We start from the raw sequence: 10,253 nt of genomic DNA on the forward strand, positions 1-10,253 counted from the left end.
AGCGGGATACCTCTAAATGTTTGTGGAGCAATTCTCTAAAAAACTGCATTCAAATTTAGAATTTTAATTTTTTTTAATTTTCTTGTCATTTTTTTGATGTTATGATGTTGTGGAAATTCAAAAATCCACATTTAGCACAGTTTCATCCACTAAATAAACCAACGAATCGTTAGAACAAATACTTACTTCTCCAACTACCAAGTGGTAAGTCAACAGGTATTTGCATATTGATAATAATTATTTCGATCCTATTACCACTTTTTAGATGCTTAATTTCTGGTCAACCATGGGATTCACTGCACTTTTTTCCTATCTACTGAACCTGCTTATTGAGGCGCCATTTGGTGGACTTGACGCCACCAAAGGGGAAACCACCCGCAGAGATTAAGCCGCTGACGGATTCGGACCAAATGAAGCCGGTGGGGATGATGTTTACTCAAGTGACCGAAGAGAACTGGAGGGCAGTGACTCAAGTGCCGACCAGCTCGCCGAAAAGTCTCAATAAAGTCAGCCATAAATATATTTATTGATTAAAATTCCAAAGGCCACGTGACTCCTTAATCCGCGCACCCAAAGTATACTCCAAGGTGCATTAAAGCAGTTGTCACGAGTGCGATAAGGTTGTTTTAAATAACAGAGATTTCGTGTGCTTAATCTCGGCAATTTTCTATCGGTACAATGTGTTAAAAGCATTGTTACCTGTAAAGTTACCTGATAATTGGTTTATCAGGCGTTTTCCATACTATTGATTATGAAATGACTAATGTTACTGATGGTCTTTGTAGACGGCGCTTATCTCTTATTAATTCGCATATAAAAGTGGCTCCGAGTTCGCTGAGAAACCATTAATAAGAGTTGAGCCAGCATGGTTAACATAGTCGGAGTAGTCTTCCTCTGCGGACTTGTCGTCATCAGCGCCGGACAACCGAACGACGAGGATGAGCTCTTACATTTCCAGCGAGTCAGTCAACTCAGAGCCCTTGCCCTGGATTTTGCTGGTCAAGTGAGGGATTTGGATGTGCAGGAGCTCAACATCCTGGACTCGCGAGTGCCAAGTGTGCAGGATATGCTGTGTCTAAGCGATTTGACTGCGCTAATAGCTGGACTAAGCAATGGCCAGTACTGGGCGCTGAAAAGTAAGTGAACTTTGAACCGAAACCGAGTACCATTTCAATGGCCTTACCATCTGCATTGCGCCAGTGTTCGATTCCTGGGGCTCCAAGCCATCTGGTCTACTGACGGGAAACATGTACGACCTGGGCAACTTCGACGAGTGCCTCAGCATCAACACGGAAGTCAGCCTGGGCAGAACTATCCAGGGCAAGTACTGTTTTCTTTCAGTGTCTCCTGCCCAGGCGCTGGGAGTCCAGAGTTCCATCCTTGGCGGTTTCAATACCGCCACATGCCTGCCGGCATCCTGCTCGGCGGCTCACATGAACACGTTCGTGGGTATGTTGATGAAACAACTGCTTAACGTTAGTATTCCCAGCTCGGTCATGAGTATCAGCGAGTCCAGTTGCCAGACCAGTGAGCGTGAACCCTGGGACGGACTCACCATTGCTATGATGTAAGTGGCGCACTTTTTAATCAGTTTTCGGCTAATGCCTCTGATTACAGAGTGATCTTATCGGTGATGGGCTTCTTAGTGGCTGGGTTTACCATGTGGGACTACTGTGTGGTCAAGAATCAGGGTGAGTAAACAAAATCTTATCGATCCGAGTTAATTTTCAGCACGATTAGTAAACTTTTCAGACCACATACCCAGCATTGTAAAGGTGTTTTCGGCCAGGGCCAACTCACGTGCTCTGTTTCGCATTGTAGCAGTGAATTCTGGTCCAAATGTGATCGACTGCCTCCATGGAATTCGATGCCTGTCGCTCATCTGGGTGATCTTCTGCCATCAATATGTCATGGCATTTGTTGCGGCAAATATCAATCTGTTCCAATCTATATGGGTAGGAAACTATAAATTTCACATAATTTGTTTCATAAATAATATTTGAATCATACAGTGGGCGGAGACACCGTTTGCCAGTTTTGTTCTGCACGGCTTTTTCGCCGTGGATTCGTTTTTCATCCTCGGCGGGCTTTTGGTGGCTCTGATTTCGTTGCGTTTGATGGACAGGTAAGCCGACAATTAGGTAATATTTAATATTCAATATTTAATACCGCCAATCGCGGTGCATCCACAGAAACGCAGGTAAGCTGAACGTACCTTTGATGTACCTACATCGCTTGCTCCGCATCGTTCCCCTTTTGGCCATGGCCATTGTGGTGTACATGAAGCTCATGCCCATCATAGCAGATGGACCTCGATTCGCCAGTGGCTACACAGGAAAGGTGGCTTGTGAAAATGGTTGGTATTGGACTTTGCTCTTCGTGAATAACTACACCGGAGATATGGTAGGTCCTGGTCTGTGCTCAGCTCAATCGAAAACTGATATCAATTCCCTGGACTTCAGTGCGTTGGCCATTCCTGGTATCTATCGGCGGACATGCAGCTGTTCATCCTGTCGCCGATCCTGCTGATCGCGGTCTACAAGTGGGGCAAGAAAGCAGCTGCTGGCATTTTCGTGCTAATCATTTTGCTTTCCGGCTGTCTCTTTGCCACCATAATGGTCAACAAATACTCCTTGGTGCTCAAGTATGAACGACTACTCCCATTTCGAGAATTCGTTTTTCATACCGTGTATGTTTGTGTAGGAAGTTTTCAGCGGATGCGCAAAAGGATCTGTATTATGCCACCCACACCCATGCTACGCCTTGGTTGATAGGATTCCTCTTCGGCTGCATTCTACACATGAACAGGGGAAAGAAGTTTCAGCTCAGCAGGATAGTCGTGTGGTCGGGATGGATCCTTTGCCTGGCCATGATCTTCACCTCGATCTTCGCCCTCTACCCGTACGCCAAGTGGTTTGGTCCAGAGCTGTCCACCTTTGCGGAGGCTTCCTACTACACTCTAACTCGAATCGGCTGGTGCCTGGCCCTCTGCTGGGTGATCTTCGCCTGCCAGAATGGATACGGAGGACTGGCCAACAGCTTCCTCTCCTCGCCGCTGTGGCAACCGTTTTCCAGACTATCCTACTCCGTGTTCATCTGGCACATGTTCTTCCAGGAAGTCAATGCCAGAAGCATGAGAACGAATGCATATTTCTCCAACTACACCATGGTAAGTGTGCGAACATTTTGGGGTAGCATTTGATCCTGAGGCACTGAACTTAATCTCTCTAGATGCTCAACTTCTGGTCAACCTTTGGCTTTACCGTGCTGTTTGCCTATGTGATGCACTTGGTGATTGAGGCTCCTTTTGGTGGTCTCGACTACTTGCTGAGACCAAAGCAAAAAACTGCCGCTCTTGTTGAAGAGAAATCCCAGATAGCTGACAACGAACACAGTAACCTCGAGGAGCTAAAAGTAACGACTTCAACACCTTCCGAAAGTTAACTGTAACTAATGCTAGTCCTAGTAATTTATATCTTAAGTGTAAGTAAGTGAATGAATATTATTTTTAGAAAAGCAACGCGCTTGTTTGATTCACCTTCTTAAAGCCGTTTAGTAGCTGAGCAGTTGGCCCTGCTCCTGGCCGAGTAAGACATTTATCTACGACTCCTACGCTTCCGACTGATGGGGCTAGAGCCACATCAGTACCTGCCACCCTGCCCCGCCGCATCTCCGGTTGCATGTGGCGTGTAAATTTAAGCCTGAAAACAAATGGAGAACTTCTTGACTTAGCCCGATGCCATAAACTACCTGTGACTGCCGTTGCAACTCCAGTTGCAACTGCAACGGCAATGGCAACTGCAATAAGGGGCTGCCCTGGGCCGACAAAGCGATCTGGCTCCGGATCCGAGTTCGAATTCCCACTGCGCATATTTTATGGCAGTTACGCGGCTGGCGGGCAACTTAATTAGTGCCTGCTGGTGCGCCTCGACTCCGGCTCAGCTCCACTTCCTCTTGCACAGACACTTCGATTGCGGCAGCAGGGACAGCTGCATTGCACCTGACATTTAACATTATTGCGCGGCGCCTCCATCGAATACCGAATGAGAATGAGAGCGCGAATGGGAGTGGGTTGGCGGCCATTACGGGCAGCGCCTTAAAGTGGCATTGCCACGGTGCTCGCGCTTAAGCGGTGTTAAGCTTAATGTGCACCACATTGACACCACTGCCGGACCACGTGGCCCACGTGGAATGCGGAACATGGAGCATGAGGCATGCAGCATGCAGCGTGCAGCCCTGTTTTCGGTGACAGTGATGGCAATTACAGATCTCAAGCATAGGTCAATATGTATACTTAAAGTAATACAAATTCAATTGAATAGGTTATATTCTGTAATAAGTTATACACTAAAAATAGGTGGTTAATAGAGCTTTAAGTACAAGCTGTAAGTACAAGCGAACAAAAATTGATGGCTGCGAGATACGGCAAATAAATTCGTTGTGGCATTTGCTTAAAGGCGTCTCTTCAAGTTGGCAACACTGTGGCTCGTCGGCTCAGTTGCATTAACGTTTTGTGACTGCGCCAAGGGTTGCGTGTTCGATTGCAGTTGCTTGCATTTAATGGTTTAGGGCACACTTCTGTGGGAGGGCCAGGCCACTTACGATTCATTGAATTGCCCCCGGCATTCCGACTCCGACTCCAGTGGGGCACAATTGAAAATCGATCCGGCTTCGTGTCGCTGATGTTTTCGGTGCTGTTTTTGGAGCTGTTTTCGGTGCAGCCCTCCTCTTCATGGACTGCCGGAAAACCCAGGACTCTTTTGAAACCCAAGGAGGGCCGTATTTGGCCGGCGGTAAGTCCCTGAAATAAGCTGTTGTAATATGCTCCGAGAAGGACTCTGCTCGGAGGGAGCTGGCTTTTGACAGGACTTCCAATTAGCAGGAGTCAACTGCTCATGTAAACATTTTCCGATTTAACTTTCGGAATTCTGCCGCTTCTGCCGCTTCTGCCGGAGCAAAGAACAAAGTACAAAGAACTTTTGTGCACATTTGTGTTTATTATTGTATAAATCAAAAGATAAAGTTGCACACAGAGTTCCTGCTCCGCCCTCCGCCCTCCCCCTCCCCCCCACTGCTCCTTTGGCCAGCCCGGGATTCGGTTGGTTAGGTTCTCCTCCTGGCCGGACTTAGGGGTTATCCTCGGTTGCTCCATGCTCCATGCACTCCGTGTTCTGTTTGCATGCAGCGGCGCAGTACGTAAACTAAACGGAGTGCACACATACACTTGTCGTGCATGGTTGTGGCATTATAAAATATATCTGGGCACCAACAACAAAGGCGGCTCTTTGGGGCTCTGCCCAATTTCCAAGTTGGTAATGGCAAAATGGCGATCTGGCTACCTCTGCTGCTGCCGCTGCCGCTGCTGTTGTTGTTGCCACATTTAAATGCCAAACTTCACCGGACATGCTTCATAGCTCTAATTATACATGCGCCTTCCTCGGAACGCCTTCCGTTATTCGGGCGAAGGAAAAAATACAATACAGCCAAGGAGGACAACAGTGGAGCCCGCAGAGCCAGGACTCTCGTTATTGTTATTGTTGCTGCCATTGTTGTTGTTGTCGAGACTGCATTGTTGTTCGGCTTGTTGGCCCCTTGCCAAGGGGCAACGCGTCGTATGCGCAACGTGGCCTGCTATTTTTCTAGCCACAGCTAAGCACACACAGCCACGGTCAAAATAATAGCAGTGGGGTGCTCTGAAACAAATGTGTTAGCATTTCTCTGTGCAGAATTATTAAAAATAGTTCGAGAACGCAAAAGCGCGTCTTTAAAGTCTATCTAATCATATATTAAGCACATTTCCAGATACATTAAAATAATTATTATATCTTTTCATTTTCATTGCTATTATTTTGCACAGGACTGCCTTCAGTTCGTCTGTATTGATATATGTAAGTGTATTGGTGTGGGAGGGAGACAGCGACTTTGGCTTGAGTCAAAACCTCTGGAGAAGTTTGCATGTCTGTTTAGTAATTCAGAGAAAAGCGGGAAGCGAAGGGCCGTCACTCTTTTGATTTGATTAGTACCCGCACAAACACACACCAACACCATAAATTTATGTAAATTCTGGCAGCATAAAATATGGCATTAAAGTATAATGTGCAACTCCAGGCACGCAAAACCAAATCGGAGTAAGAATGAAGACATTATGCTCGAGCCAAGATTGGTGGCTTGCTATATACCGATGACCAAGACGCTACAATTGTCGGTCTAAAAACTTTCATTACCAGAGACGCATTAGCATATTTGCTCTGCGCCTCTTTTATAAATCACTTCATTGACATTTTTTACGAGGCGTCAAATCGACGGTCGGGGAGTTGGCTGCCCAACTTTTCGAGAACAAAACATGTCCAAAGTCTGGGAAAATGTCTAAGCCCGCGGGCGGCGTTTGGGGATCGGGACACCCGACCCTTGGCCCAAGTCCCATAGCCCTTGGCCAAGATTGACGCGCCGCTTACGTGCCACGGAACCATTTGTCTTAGAGCCGCACTTTGCGTGTCTTAATTAGCGCCCCACCGCCACCGCCACCGCCACCACCTTCCACCGGAGGTCTGCATCTCATCCTCGTTCTCCCGCTGTAACAGCCACCCACGAAACTTTGCAGACGCCAAGTCGAGCCTGGAATTTATGTATCCCAGATAAGAGCACACTGATAAGCCTATAGATTCCAGGGCCTTGGCCTGTCTTTGCCCTGAGTTATTATTGAAGCAGGGACATGCTAATGAACTCGGCCAGGGAATGGGCTCCAAGTGGGCCACAAAGGAAAGTTTTATTTCGGGTCAGGCAAAACTTAATTAGCCGTGTTGGGGGTTTTCACTTTCCAATCTACTGCTGTACATACCTGCTTAGACACTTTTTGGTTGGTTGTAAAGGACGTGCATTATTCCTACTATTCCTGCAGCAAAAGCGCTTTTAAATAAGGCCAAGTTAAGTACGAGAATGCAGCGCACAGCTTAAATGCAACATTTAGTCATTAATTTCATTAAAGATAATGGCATGACTGGCGTTGGAACTTGTATAATTGGGTCACTATGAACGAAATACCCGTTTACTGAAAAATACGGCCAAGCTTTGGGGCCCAGAGAAAAGCCGCCTTTGTGTTGTTAATGAAACTTTAAGCCTTCAGCCGCCATTGTCCTGGCCTTCATTGGCCATTCGAGGGGTCAGGTGGACAGCTGCCGTCTGATAAAGCCCCGCGAATGCTAATTAAAGCCTCGCACTGTGCTCGAATGTTCCGCCTCCGGCTGAGCGTATGCAAATCGTGTAAATCAGAGAGTTTAGTGCCACTGGCCACTGGCCACTGGCCACTGGCCGTGTCCCGCCATAAGCTGCCATATTTAGTTAAGTAATCAGGATTTTTGTGGGAGGCAGCCCGGAGGCGGCAGCTGGCTGTAGTTGGCCAGGGGGCGTGGCTGGAAGGGGTTCAAATTGTTGACTGGCACAACAAAAGAGTTTTCTAGTTTTGTGCCCAGGAGACTGGGCGCCCGGGGACCCATGTATTTTGTCGATGACTTTGTCCTTTCCCCGGGTGCCGGGGTGTGCTGCTTGTAGTTGTGTGTATATTATTATGTCGACAGGACTCCCCCAGTGTCTGAGGACACACTGCCTTGTCCTGCCTTTGTGGCTGGCATGTGGTGCTCGTTAAATGCTAATTGCCGCATACTTGTAGCCACTTTATGTGGATGCCTTTGTGCAGGCAGCCCCCGCACACCCTCACCCGAGTAAAACAAGGCAGCCCCGCCTCCAATTGAGTGTCGGGCTAATTGAAACTGTGCCCAGAGCCCGTCCCCGTCCCCGCATTTGCCGCGAAAACTATTACCACATTTCGCGGCCATCAATCAAAGGCTTAATATCCGCGAGCCCCATGCTCGGTTCTGTTGTCCGTGGAATAAGCATGTCAGAGCCAGGAGACGGCACAAAGTGCATCACTCGACCGCTAATTTGGGCCGTAAATACGAGACCCACTGCAGTTTCCAGCTGACCTGCTGTTGGCCTTTTCGAAACTCTGGTATTCATAACGTAACGAGTCAGTTTCGCATGCAAATGTCACAGTTGTGCAGTCCTAAGCGGCTGGCTATGTGGCCATGTGGCTATGTGGGTGATAGGTTTGGTTCAGTGCAGCAAGATCATGCTGCCATATGTGACCTGTGCGAAGACGAAGCCACTCGATTCCGGTTGTCGGCCGTTCGAGAGCTAAACCTCATTAGAAGTGGCCCACTCGTCCTCCTCTGGAACCACTGAACATGGCAGGCAGCTCCCATTTTGGCATTTATCGTCCAGTTTTTCAATGACTAGGCCAACTGGCCATCAGGCCAACGGGCCAACGGGCCAACAGGCCAACAGGCTCTCTTAATTACCGAACATCGCCCAAATGCGTTTTTCTATTGGAACCTGGTTGAGGCGTGAGTTCATCAGCCTGCGCCTCAATTTGCATAATTTCCAGCCCGGAAGCTCAAGTGCGGCGCTGATTGTGGGGGCTCATGACTTTCATATGCTCGCTGGGTTCGGGCATCCAGCGGCATCCATTTACCCAATTTGTTGGCCAGAATTTATTTGTATAGTCCATGTCAAGGATGCTGATGCTGATGCTGATGCTGCTGCTGATGTGATGCCATGGCTCGCGGGCATCGCGGCAACGTGGCATCGTGGGTGGGCATGAAACACTCGAAATGACATTACGGCCCATGTTCGACGGTTCGAGGTTTCGAGGCTGGCAAAAGGAATCAATATTATGCAAATAGCCAAAGTGGTCAGCCGACCCACAGGACCACCCACTGTTCTTCCAGCCATTTCGTTTCTGCATTTCAATCGACGAGAAAATGACGGCAATGGCATATTATTTTGCTGCATTTCATTTCACTCGTTGTGCAATAAAGTGCATTTTGATTTGCCTTTAACGGGCATCGGGAGTGGCATAATAAATTATGCATGGCAATGCATGAACAGTGTGTTAACCTTTTTATGCCGTTCGAGCCATCCAACTTGATTTCTCCAATCAATGCGGAAAACTTTCTATACTTATTTAAATTTTCAGTGCTGACCATTAACAAGTGCAGTGGTCATAAATCGCCATCTGCCACGTGCCCAATGATCACCTTCTTTCAGCGCCGCCTTTTTGATTAAGTGTCTGCGGCAGAGCCCCACCTGGATGTCCTGCCACGCCCCCTTCCTTGGCAGCAAGTTGCCGCTGTCAGAAAGTTCGCTGCACTCATTAATCAGACGCCGTGTGGAAACTAATTTAATGCAACTTAAATCAAAAGCAATTGTTGTTTTAGCCAGCTGCAATTTAGTCAGCCACTTCCGCACGCACCTCCTTGAAAAGGTTGCTGAACTGGGTGCTTGGGTGGTGCAGTGGTTGGGTGGTTCAGGGGTTCAGGGGTCATGGGTTGGGCGGTTCTGTTTGCCCCCGCCAATTGACGCGTCATAATTTCCAACACCATCGCTGTAAGGCTACGACCGCGCCCAGTTGAGTGCAAACTAAATTTATCAGCTTCGCAATCGCTGGCCATAAATTTTTACCTCCGCCCCTCAAACAATTCACCGCCCTGTGCCAACTGACCACGCCCACTTCTCCGACAAGCCCGAACATATGATGGCTAAGTTGTTCTATTTGGGTTGCCACTTAATTTGTAGCACTTAAAATTCGAAGAGAATTTTACTACACTTGATTTGAAACTCCGCTATAGACATTTATCATGTCTTTAAGTCAGCAAATATTTTCTATAAATTCAATTTTCTTTAAAACAGTTTTGAACAATCAAATATGCCCTAAAAAAATGTAAAAATTGCTCTCGGTGTAGCAATTCAAGCCCAGACATTTAAATGGCGCCGCTTATGCAATGCAAGGCACACATAAATCTTGACCAAACTGGCCAAGTGCAGAAGCAGATTAGATTGACCCCGTGGGTGGCGGTGGCGATGGCTGGTGTGCGGTTGGTTGGCCAGGTCGGTTGGATTTGGCTCGGAAGAGGCATACGCAAGGTAAACAGGATCGGCTGAATTGCCGCGGGCCACGCATGAATACATTCTGGCCCGAACCATTTGCGTGTGACCGCCCCTCGGTTAGCCCTCACCTTCGCCCCCCTCCCTCTCAGAAGCAAACAAAAATGTACCCAGCTATTCGCGCTTCTCCACTGTTTTTATTTCGGCACTAGCTTTGTGAAAGTTTTTGCGTGCATTTCTATTTATGTGCCGCGCATAAAGTTTAGTGCGCCGTCAAAATGTTGGCCACGAAGACCAAGAAGGGCAGAGACCGG

General features: G+C 47.8%; 1 protein-coding gene across 1 annotated transcript; it reads left to right on the forward strand.

The window, feature by feature from the left end:
• The first annotated feature begins 840 nt into the window (after positions 1 to 840).
• Positions 841 to 3,511, forward strand: LOC6554302 (nose resistant to fluoxetine protein 6). Its single transcript, XM_001982090.3, has 9 exons — positions 841 to 1,136; positions 1,201 to 1,567; positions 1,618 to 1,691; positions 1,753 to 1,955; positions 2,013 to 2,125; positions 2,193 to 2,403; positions 2,463 to 2,644; positions 2,704 to 3,169; positions 3,232 to 3,511. Exons 1-9 carry the CDS (start codon positions 866 to 868, stop codon positions 3,442 to 3,444), a joined length of 2,100 nt encoding a protein of 699 aa, XP_001982126.1. The 5' UTR covers positions 841 to 865; the 3' UTR covers positions 3,445 to 3,511.
• The last annotated feature ends 6,742 nt before the right edge of the window (positions 3,512 to 10,253 follow it).

This window comes from Drosophila erecta, unplaced genomic scaffold, assembly GCF_003286155.1.
Source record: "Drosophila erecta strain 14021-0224.00,06,07 unplaced genomic scaffold, DereRS2 tig00000000-arrow-pilon, whole genome shotgun sequence".
Lineage (NCBI taxonomy): Eukaryota > Metazoa > Arthropoda > Insecta > Diptera > Drosophilidae > Drosophila > Drosophila erecta.

Bases quoted from the DNA above. Each gene is read 5' to 3' on its own strand.
- LOC6554302 (XM_001982090.3), top strand. From the start codon at position 866: ATGGTTAACATAGTCGGAGTAGTCTTCCTCTGCGGACTTGTCGTCATC. The intron at 1,692-1,752 runs GTGAGTAAACAA...TAAACTTTTCAG, and splicing joins CTGTGTGGTCAAGAATCAGG to ACCACATACCCAGCATTGTA. The intron at 2,126-2,192 runs GTAAGCCGACAA...GTGCATCCACAG, and splicing joins TCGTTGCGTTTGATGGACAG to AAACGCAGGTAAGCTGAACG.